This window comes from Chinchilla lanigera, unplaced genomic scaffold (genome assembly GCF_000276665.1).
Source record: "Chinchilla lanigera isolate Chin_1 unplaced genomic scaffold, ChiLan1.0 scaffold00050, whole genome shotgun sequence".
Classification (NCBI taxonomy): Eukaryota; Metazoa; Chordata; class Mammalia; order Rodentia; family Chinchillidae; genus Chinchilla; species Chinchilla lanigera.
The window spans coordinates 3,265,050-3,284,706 of record NW_004955451.1 but is presented as its reverse complement, the minus strand read 5'-3'; the positions used below and the strand labels follow the sequence as shown (position 1 = coordinate 3,284,706).

Sequence of the window (19,657 nt, the reverse complement as noted above, 5' to 3'; positions counted from 1 at the left end):
ATGTACAGCAAGCACACGCCAATAAAAATTAAAAACTAATACCTGAAAATAAAGCACAAATTAGATAGCATTTACATTAAATCTTGTCAGGGCCGGGGACATAGCTCAGGGGCGCACGCCTACCTGGCAAGTGCGAGGTCATGAGTTCAATGCCCTGTACCCACACAAAAAATTAATTAGGTAATCAATTAAATCTTGCCTTACACTTTAAATTTTAAAACCGCAGTCACGGGCAGAACTTCACCTTTTTTAGCTTATTGTCAGAAGTGTGAATTTGTGCTGTTTCATTTATTGACAGATGTTTCTCTTAACACGTGTTTTCTTTATAGAAAATCTTCGTTATTATAACGTTCAGCAAGCACATCGTGGAGCAGATGGTGGCTTTCATTGGGTGAGTGACTCTGCAGTGTGCTGTGACATCTGTCGTTGCTGTTGCCGTGGATGTTGGAATGGAGTAAATGTACACACTGATTCGGGAGAGAATTTTTGAGATAGCTCATTATTCATTTGAGAAGCAAAAATCGGCGCTGGGGATTTAGCTCAGCGGCAAAAGCGCCTGCCTGGCAAGCGCAAGGTCGTGAGTTCGGTTCCCGGTACTGGAGAAAAATTAAAAAAAAAAAAGAGAAGCAAAAATCTTTTGCCCTATGAAATTGAAGAATTTTTATCCTATAAAAGGGAAAGATTAGCTGGGCATGGTGGTGCCCGCCTATAATCTCAGCACTCGGGGGGCTGAGGCAGGAGGATCACAGCCAGCCTGGACTACGTAAGTGCACTCAAGGCCAACCTGCACTACATAGTGAGACCCTGCCTCAAAAACAGGGAGGAGAGAAGGGTGGTATTGACTTTGTCCTTGTTTCATTGTAAACCAAACATCAAGTCATAGAATTGTTTTTTCCTGTGCAAGAAATTAAACCCAAGGCCTTGAACATGCTAGGCAAGCACAAAATCACATAATTACTGGTTTAAAAATGTTTTGGGATTTGAGTCTATAACTGCTCACAGGGAATAGAAATTTCTCTTTATTTAAAAGACACGTGTGTATCATTATGGTTTAAGAGTACATTAATAAAATGCTGAGTGTGGGCCAAAATTGGGTGGTATGTACATAGTTGCATTTACTAGAAATACAAATCTTACATAAAATTTTAGTATTTTATTAAATGAGGCGTGATAGGATGGTATAATATTACCAAAATATATCAGGTATGAATCAGTCACTTCACTAAAGAAAAATCAGGCTGTTTTTAGAAGGCAAAACTAGCCTGGCATGGTGGCATATGTCTGTAATCCCAGCAGTCTTTGAGCCTGAGGCAGGAGTACTACAAATTTGAGCCTAGCCTGGGGACTTTGAGGAGATCTTGTCCCAAAAAGGGCTGGGAAGGTAACTTGTGCAAAGGTCCTGGAGCTGTGCTGAGTGGCAGAGTGCTTAACATGCACAAGGCCCCGGGTCTGGTCCCCAACACTGCGAGAAGGTAGATAGATAGATAGATGATAGATAGATAGAAGGAAAGAAAGAAAGATAGAAACTAGGGCCAGGGGGGTAGCTCAGGAATAGAGTACATTCTCAGCATTCATGAAGCTCTGGATTCAATCCTCAGTGCCAGGGAAAATAAGATTCCAGACATTTGCCAACAGTTCCATTATAAATAAACTCATGATGAGACTCACTGACCTGAATAATGATCTATCTTTCTTTCATTCATTCATTCATTCACTATTATTTTGGCTGTCACTGCGTTGTGCAGTTGAACTCAGGTACGGCCCAGGCTGGCCCTGAACTCATAGTGATCTTCCTGCCTCTGCCTCCCTGTGAGTGCTGGGATCACAGGGGTGTGCCGACTCTCCTGGCTCCAATAATGACCTTCAGATTTCAGTTATTGCATTGTCACAAAACCTTCCCCACCCTGATCACATACCCCTGTATCAGGAACCGCTGTGCACAGCAGTGTGTACTGTGCATGACACTTGTGTTTTTATGTTTGTTTTGTTTTGGTAGTAGGTGGGTGTTTTTGGTTTGTTGTGTGTTGGGGAGGTGCTAGAGATTGAATCCAAAGCCTTTGAATTGAGTTAAATCAATCTCAATCTCTCTCTCTCTCTCTCTCTCTCTTCCTTTTGAAATGAGGTTTTAGTACTAAGTCACTAAATTGCCAAGGCTGAATTTGTGATCCTCCTGCCTCAGCCTTCTAAAGTGCTGGAGTTAGAGGCATGTGCCACCACATCCAGCTATATTTTCACATTTGCATTTGTGGGTTTATGATTACTGCCTCCTTGCTGCTAACATGTATGCCTTCTGATGGGAGCCAACACGTCTTTTGTTTTCACCATTCTGTTTCATAGCACCTGGCATCTTGACTGATGCGTAGCAGGTGCTCAGCAAATCACTGCTGAATAAATGAACACATATTGTCCGAATCAAGATCCAGCCAGCAAAAATCAGCAAGTCATTGATGTTCCCCAAATTCTTTTGTTTGTTTCCCTGGTTCTTGGAGTTTCTACAACGTTATGCTATTTATCAACAGTAAATAGAAATTAAAATGCCTTTAATTTTAGGAATACATAGTTTACTTGGAATATCTTACATTTTTCAAAACAAGTAGTTTTGTTTTCGGTACTGGAGATTGAACCAAGGGCCTTGGCACTGCGCTGCATCTCTGGCCTTTCTTACTTCTTATTTGGAAGTCACTGTGTGGGTCTGGCTGCACTGGAATTCGGGGTCCCCTGCTTCGCCCCTCAGAGCCCTGGAATCAGTGTGCGGGCAGGCCCCACCAACATAGTCCCTCCCACGTCCCCCGGGGGCTTTCCTCTAAACAATAAGATAATGTGGCGTACATTTTTTCTGTACCCAGTGCCTACCAGTGTTTGTGGATTTCGGTAGTTAGCATCGTATTTTAAAGGTTATTCTCAGGAGACAGGTGCTGGAAAGTCCTGCTGGCCTCACCTTTTCCCAGCAGTGCCTGGGCATTGCCCCAGCTTCTTTTCCAGATAATATATTCAACTCTAGAGCCGGTCGGGCTCCGCTGGGAGAGGGGTGCTTTACTGTCAGATGCCAAGAGGTATCTTTTTTTAGTATCTCTCACTGATAACATTATCCCTCTCCAATTGAGCATGACATGATTTGTTTTCCTATGTTTTGAAATGCTCTGAATATAAATGACCAAGCTTTTAAATATAATGATCAACTAGTAAATTGGACTGGTGGCAGAGCACCTGCCTAGCATAGGGGAGGTCCTACTTTCATTCCCAACATTGCAAAATAATAATAGTGATAATAAAAAATAAATATATCATTGAACTGAGAATGCAGACAGACTAATGAAAAGAGTCAACTTTTTTGAGACGGTGGCCTTGCCTGTGTAGCCAAAGCTGGCCTCAAACTCTTAAACTTTTGGGTTCACATGATCCTCCTGCCTCAGCCTCCCAAGAAGCTGGAACAACAAGGATACTGCCACAGCCAGCACCAAGAGTAAACATTTAAGTACATCTAAATTTTATGATTGCATATCATGCTAAATTGACCAGCACAGTCAGGCATAGTGGCATACTCCTAAAATCTCGGTGCTGTGGGAGGCTGAGGCAGGAGGATCCCAGGTTCAAGTGGACCCTGGGCAACTTGGTGGGTGACCTAGGAAGACCTGTCTCAAACTAAAAAATAAAAAAGGGTGGGGTAGGCAGGTGTGGTGTGCACACCTGTAATCCCAGCACTCAGGAGGCTGAGACAGGAGGATCATTGTGAGTTCAAGGCCAGCCTTTTTGTGAGACCCTCTCTCAAAAAGACATACATACATACATACATACATACATACATACGTAAGGGCTGGGGATGTAGCTCAGTACAAAGGCCTTGGATTCAATGCCCAGTCAAGCAAAAGGAAGGAAGGAAGGAGGGGGGCGGTGAGGGAGGAGGAAGGGACTAGCAGTTTATTTCAGAAAAGAGAACATTTGACTCACTACAGCCATTGTTGAATTGAGCTGAAAATACTGCCTCTAATTTACCGTGGAAACATTCTCCTTTGTTATTCTCCCCTTCACATTGTTGTTTTTTTTTTTTTTTTCTTTCCTCTTCACATTGTTAAAACTCTACAAGGTAGAGCAAATCATCAAACTAAACAAGTTTACAGTGCAATCTTTTTTGCTTTGTTTGAGTCAGGGTCACACTGTAGTTAAAGATGGCCTTGAACTCCCTATGGAACCCTGGCTGAACACACTATGGATCGAGGTGATCCTCCTGCCTCAGCCTCCTGTGTGCTGGAATTTATAGGCTTGTGCCACTGTACCGGACTTCTAGAATGAAATCTTTTGAAGGGTGTTGAAAGCTTGATACTCACAATTGAGGAAGGGATGGATTTCTATGGTGAAGAAAAAAAAAGGCAAGAAAGTACTATAGTGGTTTATAGCTATAATCCCAGCACTCTGAGAGGCTGAGGCAGGACCCAAATTTCAGCCCATCCGGGGCATCTTAGTGACTTAGTGAGATCCTGTCTCAGAAATACAGAGGGACTGGAGATGTAGCTCAGTGTGAAGGAACTACTAGGTTCGGTCCTCAGTAACAAAATGAAACAACACCGCTTTGGACAAATCGATATGAATTTGAACTCCGCCACAGGCCAGTTCTTTACTTCTCTCTGTATCTGCTTTTAGTCGCTGTTCTTTCGGACATTTTTTTGGTAGTAGTTCTCCAAATCAGGAGGCCACTGATAACTTTTCCAACCAAATGTTTAACAGTTCAGTTGAAACACAATCCTGTCAGTGTTACTAGTCCAAAGCAGGTGGATTTTTACAATGCTGCTTCCCTCAAGTTTGATATTGTCTGTTTCACAAATCCTCATTGTCCAGTTCTACCGACTGGATGAGAAGGCAGGCATCTGCATGACGACTGGAAGTTGGAGGGTTGAGGGCAAACCTGCTTCTCCTTAAAGTACCCATCGTACTTTACTTCTTGGTCACTAAAATGCCTGCATGGAGGACAAAGGCTTTTTTATCCAATACAGTTCTACAGATAATTCTTTTTTGGTCTCACTATGTAATGCGGGCTACCCTTGAACCCACTGTTTGCCAGGCTGACCTTGAATTTGTAGCAATCTCCTGCCTCGGCCTCCGGATACTGGGAGTACAGGTTTGGGCCACCACACCCAGCTGTACATAATACAGATAATTCTGAGGAAACTTTTTTTTTTTTTAAACATGATGGGCCTTTGGTGTATATTATATTTGTTGCTGCCTTTTTGTACTAGGCATAAACCTAGGGCCTTACACATCTAGGCACATACTGCATTGAGTTATACCCCTGGCCCCTTTTTTTGTTTGTTTGTTTTGGTTTTTCTCCGGTACCGGGAACCGAACTCATGACCTTGCGCTTGCCAGGCAGGCGCTTTTTGCCGCTGAGCTAAATCCCCAGCCCCGCACCGCCGCCCCCGCCCCTTTTACTTTTTAATTTGACATAGACTCTCAGTAAGTTGCCCAGGCTGGCCTCAAATTTGGCAGTGCTCCTGCCTCAGCCTCCTAGATAGCTGGGATTACAGACATGTGCCACTGCACCTAGACGTGAATGTTTACCTTTTTCTTTCCGTTTTTGTTTTTTTTCTTTTTGCAGTGCTGGGAAGTGAACCCAGCTGCTTAGCATCCCAGGCGAGCTCTCTCCATATGAAAAGGGTACCATCTTTTGTGTCTGTAGTCTCTTGCCTATTTTAATTGAAACAGTCACCGCGTGTTTTGATCATACCATATATACCATCCTGTAGGTGACCCTCTGTTCCCGCTCCTGTTGGTGGACATTTGCATGGGTTCCCTCTTTCTGCCACTTTGAACAGTGCTCTGACAAGTGTGTCTTTAGTGCAGCGTAGGAAGGAACCTAAGAGGACGTGGGAAGGACAGCTCAGTAGAAGGAAAAGGTAAATGAAAAGAGACATTGGGGCCAGGCATGCCCCACCTTTAACCCCAGAACTCTGGGAAGCTGAGGCAGGAAAATTGCAGGTTTGGGCCCAGCCTGCACAAATGAGCAACTTAGCAAGACCCTTCTCAAAAAATAAAAAGGATTGGAGCTATAGCTCACTGTGAAGGTCCTGGGTTCAATGCCCAGTACCCAAAAAATGATATTGGATATAGGTGAGATACTCTTAGTTTTGTGTAGAGCAAAGTTTGGGCAAACTCACAGGGCAGCTGTGCTTTTAGCCTACTAAGGCAGGACGTTCATCTGTCCCCAGGTAGAATGGAAAGCCGGTATAGGCAGTTACGCCTTGGGCAGTTAGGGTTAGTGTCCATTTTACAGAAGTTCGAATGGTGTGCTGGCAGCTACCCGGAGGGCTTTTGTCCTCAGCACCTGAAGTATGGAGTGACCTAGCTAAATGTTGTACGCTGAGTATGCCTTTGACCCAAGATATTTTTAGTACAGTGCATCACCATGTAACCATCGTAAGGTCCCAGAGACAATATAGGCCCTTGCCCCAAAATTGCGATAGTTCAGCCCCAGTCAGAAGTAATTAGATTTGGGGCTGGGGATTTAGCTCAGCGGCACAGCACCTGCCCGGCAAGCACAAGGTCTTGATTTCGATTCCCGGTACCAGGAAAAAAAGAAAAGAAAAAAAAGAAATAATTAGATTTACTTCTTGACCAGTTCTGGGAAGGTACCCTTGCTAACTATTTCTAAATTGAAGAGTTGGTCTGGTTGTACATGCAAATCTGAGTGGATGTAATGAATCAGTTATGCATTTTGAGAGAGGCTAGAATGGAGATAATAGCCTTCTGGTTTAAGTAAGTATAGCAGGCAGACAGAGAAAAGGTTCTATAAAAACTTTGAGGCGTGTAATGTTTTTTCACTTTTTGAAATAAGTCAGGCGATGGAACCAAAGAACCAGGAAACTTAGAGATTGAAAGCCATTATTATATTTGTTGTGGTCTTTTTTTATTACAATTTAATACTAATGTTTATTTAATTTCAGACTTTCTCCACTGAGAGAGGTCTGCACATATTTCTTAAAGAACATAACCAAATCGACCCTTTAAAATCATAATTAAAATGACATGTTCCAGTCTTCTCACCAAATCAAGGATGAGAATTCCCAGAAAATAACATTCAGCATATGACTCGCAACAGACCATATGCAGAACACTGGCTCACTGTCAGGTTGCCAGGGTCTGATTGGAAGACGGAGTCCGCAGTTTCACCACACGAGCAAAGTTTCCAGAACTCCAGCACTGAACTTGCAGCCGGGGGCCGGGGCTGGCTGGAACAGGGACTTTTTTCCAGATACAGAATGTTCCGTGCTCATCTCTGCTGCCTCCCAGTTCGGAGTTGACTTGGTGTTTGACCTCGGTGTGGGGCTGGCCTGTGGCAAGGGAGATCTTTTCACTAGCGAGGAATTAAGTGCTTGGATCTGCATGTGGCTCCTTGTCCTGTACTCTATGCAGAATGGTTCGAATGAGCTAAGTGAGCCGGGACTTCTGCTTCTAAGAAAGAAGACCTGTCCTTTCATCTAAAAATATAAAATATTGTCAGAGAAACAAAAAATGCAGTGTTCTCTTTGGTCATTGTGAAGTAATTAGCCAAGCTCATGGAAGTGTGGAGCACAGACACGTTGCATCAGGGCTAAGCCCTTGGCGGCTGAGCTGCAAGTTGAGCACTGATTTTAACACGGCTTCCTTCTGTGTCTGTCGTAGATACCGGGAGGCAGCATAGACTGTTAACTGAGAAAGGACACTGTGCAGACAGTGTTAAGAAGTTAAAGTTCACTGTCCTTGGAGCATTTCAGCAGAATGATGAATATTTAAACCCAGTTGGCCAGGTGTGGTGGCGCACACCTGTAATCCCAGCACTCAGGAGGCTGAGGCAGGAGGATCGTTGCAAGTTTGAGGCCAGCCTGGGCTACAAAGTGAGCTCAAGGCCAGCCTGAACTGCATAGTGAGACCCTGTCTCAAAAAGACCAAAAAGAAAGAAAAAGAAACCCAGTTATACTAGACTCCATGGGAGTGGGGGGGCAAGGAAAGGAGAAGTTTTTCCTGACACGTTTTAATTGTTTCATACATATTTGCTGATTAAACAAATCCATTCGTGCATTAATAAGAATCCACTCTTTCCTTTGGCTGAGGCAAAGACTAGAAAAAAGCTAAAAGATAGAAAATACACACAAGGGGCTGGGGGTGTAGCTCAGGGGTAAGAGTGCTTGTCAAACTTGTGCAAGGTCCTCCAGCACCACGTTAAAAAGAAAATATAAATTTATGTTTTAAAAAAAAAAGGAATGAAGTATAGTGGCGCATTCATGTAATCCCAGCACTCTGGTGGAGGCTGAGGCAGGAGAATTGCTGCAAGTTTGAGTTCAAGGCCCACCTAGGTTACAGAGCAAGTTTAAGGCCAGTTGGCCATACAACACAGTGGAAAGGACCCTGACAGAAAGAGGGGAGGGGAGGAGAGGAGAGGGAGAAGGGAGGGAAGAAACAGGCTGGCTGTGGGAAGGAAATTGACATTTAGTAGGCATCCTCTGTGCCAGATGCTTTACCAAGATTTTGATCTAATGTGCATTAAAAGTCCCACGGGCTACGGCTTGCTGGAGTCAGCGCGGCCCGTGTCCTCCCCGGCTTACGCTGCGCAGCTCTGCCTCACGGCTGCGCAGCTGTTGGTGAGAGACCCGCTGCTGCCTTTGCGGCGCGTGTGAATGCGCTTTTCCCTCTCCTGTGGTAGCTCGCTTCTAGATTTGAGTTTCTTCGGGGCATAGAGCACTTTCTTCCCTTAAGTATCTACTTGCATGTAGTGATTTTCTGCCTCCTTACTCTTTGGAGCAACTGCTTAATAATACTTTACATGAGTTCTCCATCCCACTCGTCGTCACGCCGCTGTTAGTGAGCTGGAAGCCAGTAAGCTTCCAGTCATCTCACCTGAAATGTAAAATTCTGTAGACAACGCTTTATTCTTGACCTTTGGGTTTACCGGTCCCTATTGCTGACTTTTCATGCTTATAACTCAGTGGCTTTTCAAACCAGGCACAGATTTGTTATTGCACAAAGCTGCCACCAGACTATCATTTTCTATAAATGAAATCAGTTGGCTTTTCGCAGGGCTGTTTGGCAGCCAAGCAGCTTGACTTGGTTCCTGCAGCTCTGACCTCATTTATTCACAGAAGTGCCTGCTTGGCTCCTGCTGCTCAGGTCTATATTTGAGTGAGGATTGGGGTTTTTAGAGCTGCTCTTTAATGACGGTTTGTTTCAGGGAGTAATTATAAGGAAGCCTTACTTCCGTTCTGATTCTTACGGAACTGCATCCCAAATGTTCCAAAGCCGTGACAGTTGCAAGCGGTCTGATGACTGAGATTCTCAGGAGGGCGGTAGCAGCCGCACACCTGAAGTTCCTGGAGGAAGCAGTGGTCTTCCTTATACCCAGCCACAAAGAAATGGCTGGTGCTGTGTGCTTGTGATACCGTCCAGCCTACAGTGGGCTGAATTGAGCACAAAAGAGGTTTTAGTCCTTTGAAAGGGGCACAGATGCAAGTGAAATTCAAGATGTTTTAATCCCAAACCCCAGGTTGAGTCACAACGAACTTTGGAAGATGCCAGGGAGACTTTGAAGCCAAACACTTGTGTACACAAGAAAGCCATAGGTTATTCAAGATAGCACAGAATTTCCCTCCGAATGTAGTGTTCATAGGGTGTCCTTCTAGGACACTGGGATGTAAAGGGTCAGCTACCACATTTCAGATCCAGAAGTAGAATACATGAGCTACCAATTTTGTCCTGTAAAATATTAGCTGTGTGGATTCATAGACAATATGCAGTTAAGTGGTAAAGATTTCATTCCAGTCACAGAGAATCACTAGATTTTTTTGTGGGGGAGGGGGCTTTCCAATACCGGGAATCGTACTCACGACCTCGCACTTGCCAGGCAGGTGCTGCGCCGCTGAGCTAAATCCCCAGCCCACTAGATCTTATTTTCACTAAGTTAAATACAAGTTGATTTTCAGTTAGCACCAATTCACTTACTTATTCCTGGATCACTTAGGTACCACTGGTGTCTTCCCTGACCCCCTGAGATCTGAGGGCAGCACAGCTATAAATAGTGCTGAGAGTCAGCCTGAGATGGCCTTTGGCTTCTTCAGAAAGATTGCGTGCTAGACTTCCCTTGCCCTTGCTGAGCAGTCTACCTTAGGAGGAATATTCGTGCAGAGAGTAAGCTATCATAGTTGAATCAGGCCCAGGAGTCTGAGGTCCATTCTGAGTCACTGTGAATAGAGCTCTAGTATTGGTTGGTCCCCAGGGAAACTGGTGGTTAAATACTGTGAGAATCTTTATCAGACAGGAAATGACAACTCATTAAAATACTAACCGTTAAGCCTGTTTAGATCACTGCCTAGGGGAGGAAAATTTAACCCCATGATGTTTGACTAAAGGGCACATTTCTAAAAACAGAATGATTTGCAAGATTGTCAACCAAGAAAGGGAGTTGCAAGTTGAGCTTGTTTCTGAACTTCTGCCGCACTGAAGACAGTTCGGTGTGTGATGAGAATAGGACAGGGAGGACATTTTAGTTCATCCCTGGAAGTACAGGTCACTGCTAACCTTCAGTGTAAAACAACTCCTCAGAAGAATCTGTTGGCTTCAGTTAGAAGAGGAGCATATTCAGTGTAAGCCACCACTTTTGTGCTCCTTTCTGGGCCAAATCTCAAATGATAGAAGAATTTTCTGGAGCCAGAGGATAAATTTGATGTATGGATTTGCATACAGTCACCCATATTCAGTTAAGACCATTCATACAGTCCTGATATTTATTTAGAATACAGTTTTTAAAAAAAATTTTTTTCCATCTTTTTGAGACAGGGTCTCGCTATGCAGTTCAGGCAGGCCTTGAGCTCACTTTGTAGCCCAGGCTGGTCTCGAACTTGAAACGATCCTGCTGCCTCAGCCTCCACGTGCTGGGATTATAGGTATGCGCCACTGTGACTAGCACAATTAAATACTGTAACTGGGCATAGGATTTCGGTCATGGCAGGAGGGGTTGCTAGGGATCAAACCCAGGGTCTTGCAGTGGTGTCTCCCCAGCATTTTTTACTTTATTTTGAGGTGCAGTCCCGTTAAATTGCACAGACTGCCCTGAAACTTGAGATCTTCCAGCTGAACACGGCAGTACACACCTGAATCCCAGCACTGTTGGAGGCAGAGGCAGAAGAATCTCAAGTTAAAGCCCAGTCTGGGCAACTTAGCGACTTAGTGAGACCCTGTTTCAAAATAAAAAGAGGAAGGTGTGGGAGATAGCTAAGTGCAAAGGCCCTTGATTCATTCCCGTGTGCAGATATACACACATGCACACACACTCACACACACACACACACACACACACACAACAACAACAAAAACATGCTCAGCATGATGGCACATGCCTGTACTCCCAGCTGTTCGGGAGGTTGAGACAAGTTCAAACTTAGCCTGGATAATTTAGTGAGACCGTGTCTCAAGATTTAAAAAAAAAAAAGAAAATATTCCATTAAAAAATGATTTCATCATTTTGTTGTTGTTGTTCTTTTAAATTTTTGTGTTTCCAGACCATTAGTCTAGTCTCTCTGCCCTTAAAAACTGCTTTTGGTGCTTTTTTGTTTTGTTTTTTAAGACAGGCTCTCACTTTGTAGCCCAGTCTTAATCCTCCTGCCTCAGCCTCCCAGTGCTAAAATTACAGGTCTGTGCCACCACACCCAGCTGGTGCTTTTTAAAAGTGTCATCAATAGTTTAGTTCAAAGGGTTTCTGTTAAGCTTACTGGGTTATTGTAGCTAGAGCATTGAGCCCTTGTCTTTAAACAATACCCCTGACGTCAATCTTCTGAAAACATTTTTTTACTCTTTTATCAGCTTTTAGGGATATGATCATGCCTTGAGATTATTTAGATTTTCTAATTAATCATCAGAGGAATGTTAAATAACTCAGTCTTAAAGTATTGCATAAAAAGGCCCAGACTTTTTGCTAAGGAAAAGGTTTATTACCCTATATCCTTCCTTTTAGGTGCCCGATTAATACGTTTTTTAGGAAGGTGAATATAACTGGCGTACTCACATTCATGGCAAAATACTGAAAAGAGTGGTTGAAAAGGAGCAAAATCTGGATTACAAGTTTACTCTGCTAGCACCTGTGTAACATTCTTAGGCTTCAGCATTTCACAACTGAAGCCCTAACCTAAGTATGCTCCTTGTATAGAGCGGAACAAGACAAATGAGCATATTCTTTAAGTTCATTTCTGTGTTCTTGAGCACAGTGCCCCACTTTCATGAAGATCCATTGGACAGAACACCTGGCTAAAAACCCAAACAGAATTCTGACCAATTTAAGAAAATTTCAGTTCTTCTTAGAGTTTTTTGTTTGTGTGCGTTTTATTGTTTGGTTTGGGGGTTTTTGAGGCAGGGTCTCACTCTGTGGTTAGGATGCTTTGACGTCACTGTGTAGCTGCGCTGCCCTCAGCCTCCTGAGTGCCGAGATCTCAGGTGCACTCCACCGCACCTGGCATGAAAATTTCAGATCTTCTAATAGCAGAACCTAGTTTGATGGCTCTCGCTCTACAATGGGAAAGCAACTGAAAATAAATCAGTTTCTGGGGTTTTGTTTGTTTGTTTTTGTCTTTGAGAAAGAGTCTCCCTGTGCTGTCAGGCTGGCCTTGAGCTCACTTTGTAGCCCAGGCTGGTCTTGAACTTGCAACGATCCTCCTGCCTCAGCCTCCCGAGTGCTGGGATTATAGGCGTGCGCCGCCACCACACCTGGCAACTAGTTTCTGTATTTTTCATACACTGTATGGTAAAGCAGCTTCTTTGAAATGGTCACAGTTTGAAAAGGATCCCTTAAAACATAGGAAGAATAATGACTGATGAATTCTAGGCATGCTTGGAGTGGGTGTGTGTTCCATATTAATCAGCAAATGAGACTTTCTGCCTTGTGAAAAGCAGGAGTAACCACTTCACCCTCTGTACAACCTCCGCCAACTCTGATGCTTCCCGGGGATCGTTCTCCAGCTGTCAGTGCAGAGAATGGTGCAGACCTTTATGATGAGAAAATACAAAGCAAGTTTAGGGGACAGATTTCATGTCAGACAAATAATTTCCAGAAACAGGATAACATATACATTAAAAACTAGAAAAATAATAAATTTTGTTTGTATATAGGTCAGGGTTCTTGACAGAATTTTCCTGTATGGTATTTTACATGGATTTTTAAACAGTGACGAAGTTTGTAAAGACATTTGTCCCAGATCCTATGTAACAGATTCTCAGGTGTGTGTAAAGCTGGGGAACGATTGTGCCCATGAAACTGGTTTCGAGCCTTGAGTGGATTTGGAGCTTTGTGGATTTTCTCCTCCTTTTTTTGTTCAGATCAAAGGAGGCTTTTTGTCCTTTTTAAAAATTAGTAACAAACATGCAATAACTTGCATCAGAATAATTTGTTGAGATTTTGGTTTTTGATGTTATATTTGTTCCAAGAATAAAAACACCAAATACTAACCTACTACCCTCAAAAGATTTTTCTACCCACCATGCTGAAGGTCTGCAACAAGGAAAAATAAATGAGGCCAACTTTCTTTTTTTCTTATTTTAAGGCTTTCTCATCCACAGCAGGTGACTCTTCACAAGTCTAGTTTCAGTGTATTTTAGTCCAGTGGTTCTTCGTGTTTGTTCTCCAGCTTTATGTTCTGTATGACAACACTCTGGTCCTTGAATGTAACCAGAGCCTGAGGCGGGTTGCGTACTTCACGCGCTCGCCCAGGGTTGAGGCCTGCGCTCAGCCAGGTACACACCGTTGCTCTGAATGAGCGCCTCTCAGCATGCGCTTACCGGCGGGGTTTCCTAAGCCAGCTGTAAAAAGCTACTGCGCTGTGAGGCAAGTTTCCCCTCCCTCCTCCCCTGATGTGTGTACTTTAAGTTAATCTACAATGTCAGAGTGAACTCTTGCTTCTGGACTGCTGCTGGGAAATAACTTGAGGGATGAGTTGGCAAGTTGGTATTATTTGCCTTAAATCTAGTTAAGAGTAAAAGTTAGAGGGCGCGGTGGCACACACCTGTGATCCCAGCCCTTTGGAGCCTGAGGCAGGAGGGTCACTGTGAGTTCCGGGACAGCCTGAACCACATAGAGAGACCCTGTCTCAAAAAAAGGTCAAAGAGAGAAATGACAACTAAAGTTTTTATGAATATATAATAAAAGAGTAAGAGAATGTGACTCATAATTGATTTTATAACAGTTAATACCTAAATTTTAAATACATTTAGATTCTTCAGACCATTTATTTGCTAATGGTAGTTTTGGTTAATACATTGCTATAAAAACATAACCAGCCAGGCACGGTAGCACATGCCCGTAATCCCAGCCCTCTGAAAGGCTGAGAGAGGAGGATTAATTGCAATTTAGTGATGTAGCAAGACCTTGTCTCAAAATTGAAAAGAGTTTGAGGATGTAACTCAGTGGGTTCAGTCCAAAGGCCCTGGGCTGCCGGGCTGCTGGGCGTGGTGGCACACGCACTCAGGAGGGAGGCCAAGGCAGGAGGATCGCTGTGAGTTCAAGGCCAGCCTGGGCTACATAGTGCATTCAAGGCCAGTCTGAACTGCAGAGTGAAACCTTGTCTCAAAAAGACCAAAAAAAAAAAGGCCCTCGGTTTCATCTCTAGTACCCTCCCCACCAAAAAAGTTAAACCCCTGTATTTTCAACTGGTTCCTTAGTCTCCTGTGGGAATCTGTGTAGACATCCCCCACACCAAAATGCCACAGAGCATGTCATACATAGCACCTGGTTGGCCAGTATTATCCCCAAAATAATTGCCTGAAAGTTGGAGAAATTCCCATCACATGAATGTTCAATAGCTTATGCTTTTTATCAGCTAAGGTGTATTTCTTACTGGATTTACACTGATGAATTATTTATCTTACTTTGAAGAGAATTTATTTTATTTCAAAGAGAAAAATTCAAAACAAGATAATAGGAGGGTAACAATGGTTAACACATTGTATATTGTTATCTTTAAAGTAGTAACTCAGAATACAAGATATCAGCTTTTTTTTTTTTTTTTTTTTTTTTACTTTTTTTGGTCTTTTTGAGACAGGGTACTGCTATGCAGTTCAGGCTGACCTTGAGCTCATTATGTAGCCCAGGCTACAATCCTCCTGCCTCAGCCTCCCGAGTGCTGGGATTACAGGCATGTGCCACCATGACCAGTTTAACATATTTGTCCAAATAATTTTTTTCCTTTTTTTGGTACTGGGAGTCAAACCCAGGACCTTGTGCTCGCCAGGCAAGCACTTGTGCCACTGAGCTATATCCCCGGCCCTCCAAACAACCTTTCTTTTCAATGAACTAAGAGAAATTAGCAGTATAACTGTCTCTACTATCATTTATACATGTGTTTTTTTCCCTTCCGTCTTTTCTGCATTCCCCCATCCCAGTTCTTTGAAGAGAATTTGAAATGGTTGTTGGTAGTGCCTTCCTTATGTGCCCTCAACAACAACAAAATTAGACTCTAACATTTAGGTTTGGGTCTTACTTTCTCTCACTAACTGGCAATTCTTGGTATTTCTAAACCGTGGTTTTTTTAAAGTAATTTTTCAAGTACTGGTATTAAAGTAAATGAACTGGCTTATGAAAAGGAAAGTTCTCACACATTTGCTGTTTGCAAAGCCGTTGCTTGTGTGCATGCATTTTGCTGTAGTTGTTTCTTCATCTTCAGCTGGTTCCTCTGCAGTGTGAAGGGGTGGGCTGTTTGCATTCCCGTCTGGATTACGGGAGGAAAGGATGTGTGAACTACCAAGGAAAATCTCTCTTCTGAAGAAAGATTGCCCCAGTGTTCCCTGTTGTGGTCAGAGTCTTCCCTGATAAACGGCAGCCGGCTCAGATACAGCTGCTCAGGTCCGCCTCCGCGTGAGGCCGCCTGGAGTCAGAGACGGACACTGACCCGGGTGCCTGTCCTGGGCCTCCTGCTCCCAGCTTTGCTGCTTTTCCCCTGCTGTCTGCTCAGGCCTCTGCACATCCTGCAGTACTCAGGACGGGACCCTGGACACTGGTCCACACCACCCTCCTTCCTCCTCCCAGTTCTTCTGCTGTGTATCTTCTGTGCCAAGAGTGTTATTACTGAGTTGGAAATTCTTTTGTTCACAAATCAGTTTGTGTATGTGTGGGTGTGAGAGAGAGACAGCTTTGAATTTCCATAATGATTGTAAGTTCTCCGTGGGCACAGACTGTTTCTTACACTTCTTCGGTCTTTTTCCATAGCATGAGAGCAAACAGGGACTTCTGTGACTAGTAGTTGGGTAGATAATAAGATTAAAGAAAAACATCAACTAGGAGTTAGGAATTTATTAGCTTCTGGTAAGTACAGTACCGAAACACAAATCTCTTCTTGCTTTTTATTACAAAGAGCGGCCCTAAACCGTAGGAAAGAGAGAAAGTTCCCCTGAATCAGTAAGCCTTCGGGGAGAGCGTTAGGTACTGTTCCAGGTGCATTTGGAATACCTCCTCCTGCCCCTGGGAAAGGGTAAGGCGGCTTCGCGCCTTAGCCATCATGAGATGGGTGAGGAAATCAGGGGTACCGAAAACAGACATTTGGCTCTCTAAGTTGCCCCAGGTTACCATTTTAAAAATCCCTGGGAGCTGTGTAAACTGGGAGCCTGGTGGCCGCAGCTGCCAAACCGGTCTAACAGCACACACAGCCTCCGCTTTGTGGGTGAGAGGGAGCCCCGAGGACGGAACCTTATCAGGGGCTGCTGTCCCGGTCTCTCAGAACAAGTCGTTTAGTAGGGAACGGGAGTTTCTGTGCAAAGCGTCCACCATAAACCGCGACGTGATTCAAGGTTCATAGTTCCCTCTTTGTTCCTTTGTTAATCACTGACTTCTGACTAGGGGGAGGTGCCTCCGAATTTGCTAATGCATTCTTTTTGGATAAGGATGACGCACAGATTGTCCTAATAAGGACTTAGATTGAGAAAGCCCCGCCCCCTCTGAGACGGTGGGACAAGTCAGAGAGAGGGCGGGCAGTTTCTTTTTTAACTGGGGATGACACAAGCGTAAGTCATTTCCTTGTGAATCGGTTCAAACCAGTTCTTACAGGAACGGGTGGTGATAAATGTGGCACTTCTCAGAAGTCATTCATTTTCTGCTCTGTGCTGCGCGGGGCGCCGCAGCGGGCGGGTGTGCGGAGCAGCACGCTGCCTCCCTGGGGACCGGCTCCTGCCGCAAGTGGCTCTCAGTTCTCCCAGATGTGCTCGGAGCAGAGAGTTTTCTACTTTAAGGAGTTGTTTGAAGGAAGGATTTTTAGCCACTTGAAAAGAGTTAGCATTTTGACAACTCTCTGATTGTTGTACTTGGTGCCTCTTTGCACCCAGTCCCTGCTTATTGAGTCCAGGCGGTAAGTAGGTTTTCTTTTAACATTTCTCTTGCTTTTCTTCCCAAATGTATCTTTCCCTCGGCTCTGTCCTCTGCTGCCAGTGCTGTCCCCGGCATAGGTCCGTCTCTGCAGAAGCCCTTCCAGGAATACCTCGAGGCCCAGCGGCAGAAGCTGCACCACAGGAGTGAAGCGGGCGTGCCCCAGGTGAGGACATTCTGCCTGCAGCTGCAGTAGCTTAGGCACTCACGCGTCTCTGGGCAGAGGGAGGGAGGTTGCTGGCCAGTCTCCTTAGAAACCAAGGCACTGTACGCTGTTGGGGTGTGTGTGTGTGTGTTTGAGACAGGGTCTCCCCGTATAGTTCACACTGGCCTTGGATTCACTATGTAGTCCAGGCTGGAACTCCTGGCAGTCCTCCTGCCTCGGCCTCCCAGCTTCTGGGGTTACAAGCATGCACCACCACACCCGGCTTATTCTCCATTAGAAAATGTGTCTCTGGCTTAAACCAGTCACCTTCTTCCCCAAAAATAACTGCTTTGGGGGACACATTCTAAAAACAAGTGCAAGAGTAATGGAAAATAATGGTTCTGCTATGTAGAATGAATTGTTGCCTTGATCTTAAATGGTTTACCAGGTACACTTCCCCACTGGATTAAAAAGTTAAAATGTCCACCATAACAAAGTGTTAGACTTAGTAAGGTAACTGCCTGCTCTGTTTTTTGTCTCAGCCATGGGAAAATGATCTTTTTTTAAAAAATAAACCAAGGCTCTGAACACAGCTGAAGTTTAAAAGTTTAATTTAAACTAAGCCTGTCTTTTCTGTAAACACTTCTGCAGCAAGGGGAAATGACTGAAAGAGGGTGAGTAAGCAATCACCTGAAATGGGAAACTCAAAGCACAGTTTTTTAATGGCTTTATAATCTTCCTGTGGCCTTTTGCTGCCCTCAATTATCCAAACATGACTTACATTTATATTTGAAAAGCAGCTCCTGCTGGGCGTCACAGTGCATGGCTGTAATCCCAGCACTCAAAAGGCTGAGTCAGGAGGATTGCCTCAAGTTCGAGGCCAGCCTGGGCTGCATAGTGAGTGCAAGGCCAGCTGAACTCAGAGCAAAAGCCTGTCTCAAAAATAATTAAATAAACAAAAGGAAGCTCCTAATAATGTCTTAACACTACTTGGTAAGTACCAGCTTAGCAACGTCAGAGAGTAGAATTTAACCAGAGACTATGCTTAGGTCAGAGTAAAAGACAGGAGATGAGTTCACACTCACAAAACTGTGACTTCGCGTGCAGCAGAGTCAGATCTTGATGGCCCCCTCTAAAAAGCCCTGTGTGTAGATTTCAGGGCGGCTGCAGAGGCAGACTTGCGTGATAGGTGAAAAGCCTTCCGTTCTCCTCGGTTTCCTTACCCAGTATAGGTGATCTCCTTTTACTGTTAAACAAAGCCTTTCTGATTTGCCTTGTTCTGCATGTATTCCCACAGGGAGAAAACTGGCTGTCCTGGATGTTCGAGAAGCTGGTGGTTGTGATGGTGTGTTACTTTGTCCTGTCTATCATTAACTCCATGGCACAGAGTTACGCCAAACGAATGCAGCAGCGGTTGAACTCAGAGGAGAAAACCAAATAAGCAAAAAACCATTTTTAACTGCAGCAGTTATAGTGGAGGGGTTCTGCCTTACCTTGGGAGAACTCCAAAGGAGGAAGGAAAATTCCCTTTTCCAACCTGCACCAGTTTTAAAGACTCTTCCTGAAAGCAGCTTAGCCCCTGTTTTGCACTGACATGCTTTTCTGTGTTAAGGTGAGGCGCCCCTCAGCTCAGCCCAGCTTGTGTTGTCAGGCTGGCGCGCGCCGCTGAGCCCAAACTTAACAGCACCTGGCCTCTCTCTTCCCAAAGGCCCACATGGTACAATTTGAGGATTCCTGCCACACCAGAAGTTCCCAAGTGTGTTAAACATGTCAAGCTTTTTCAGCTTGTCGCCAGTGATTGCTTTGTTTTTGTAAGTCATCAAAATGTATATAAGTTATAGAGATTGGCTGATGGTCCTGCATGTGTATCATGGTACAATTTAATATGCCGTCCTGCCCAGTCCCTCCCTCCTCCCTCAAAAAAGGCCATTTTATGATGCATTGCACACCCTCTGGGGAAATCTATCTTTAAATTTTGAGACAGTATAAGGAAAATTTGGTTGGTGTCTCGTGAATGAGCTGACACCATTTTTTATTCTGTGTATTTAGAATGAAGTCATGAAAAACTTTATAAAGACATCTTTGATCATTCCAAAATTGTGTCCGTTTTCTTGAGCGTTTTGATTATTTTTTTACTTCTATTTGGCTTCTACCAG

At 44.2% G+C, this 19,657-nt stretch overlaps 1 protein-coding gene across 1 annotated transcript in view; it reads left to right on the top strand.

Moving 5' to 3' along the window:
• The window catches only part of Vmp1 (vacuole membrane protein 1), a 105,502-nt gene extending 85,904 nt beyond the window's left edge, over positions 1-19,598 (top strand). Inside the window, exons 10-12 of the mRNA XM_005393982.2 lie at positions 330-391; positions 17,420-17,522; positions 18,799-19,598. Of these exons, the coding sequence (XP_005394039.1) occupies positions 330-391; positions 17,420-17,522; positions 18,799-18,942 (309 nt within the window). The 3' untranslated portion in view covers positions 18,943-19,598. The remainder of the gene's footprint in view (positions 1-329; positions 392-17,419; positions 17,523-18,798) is intronic.
• The last annotated feature ends 59 nt before the right edge of the window (positions 19,599-19,657 follow it).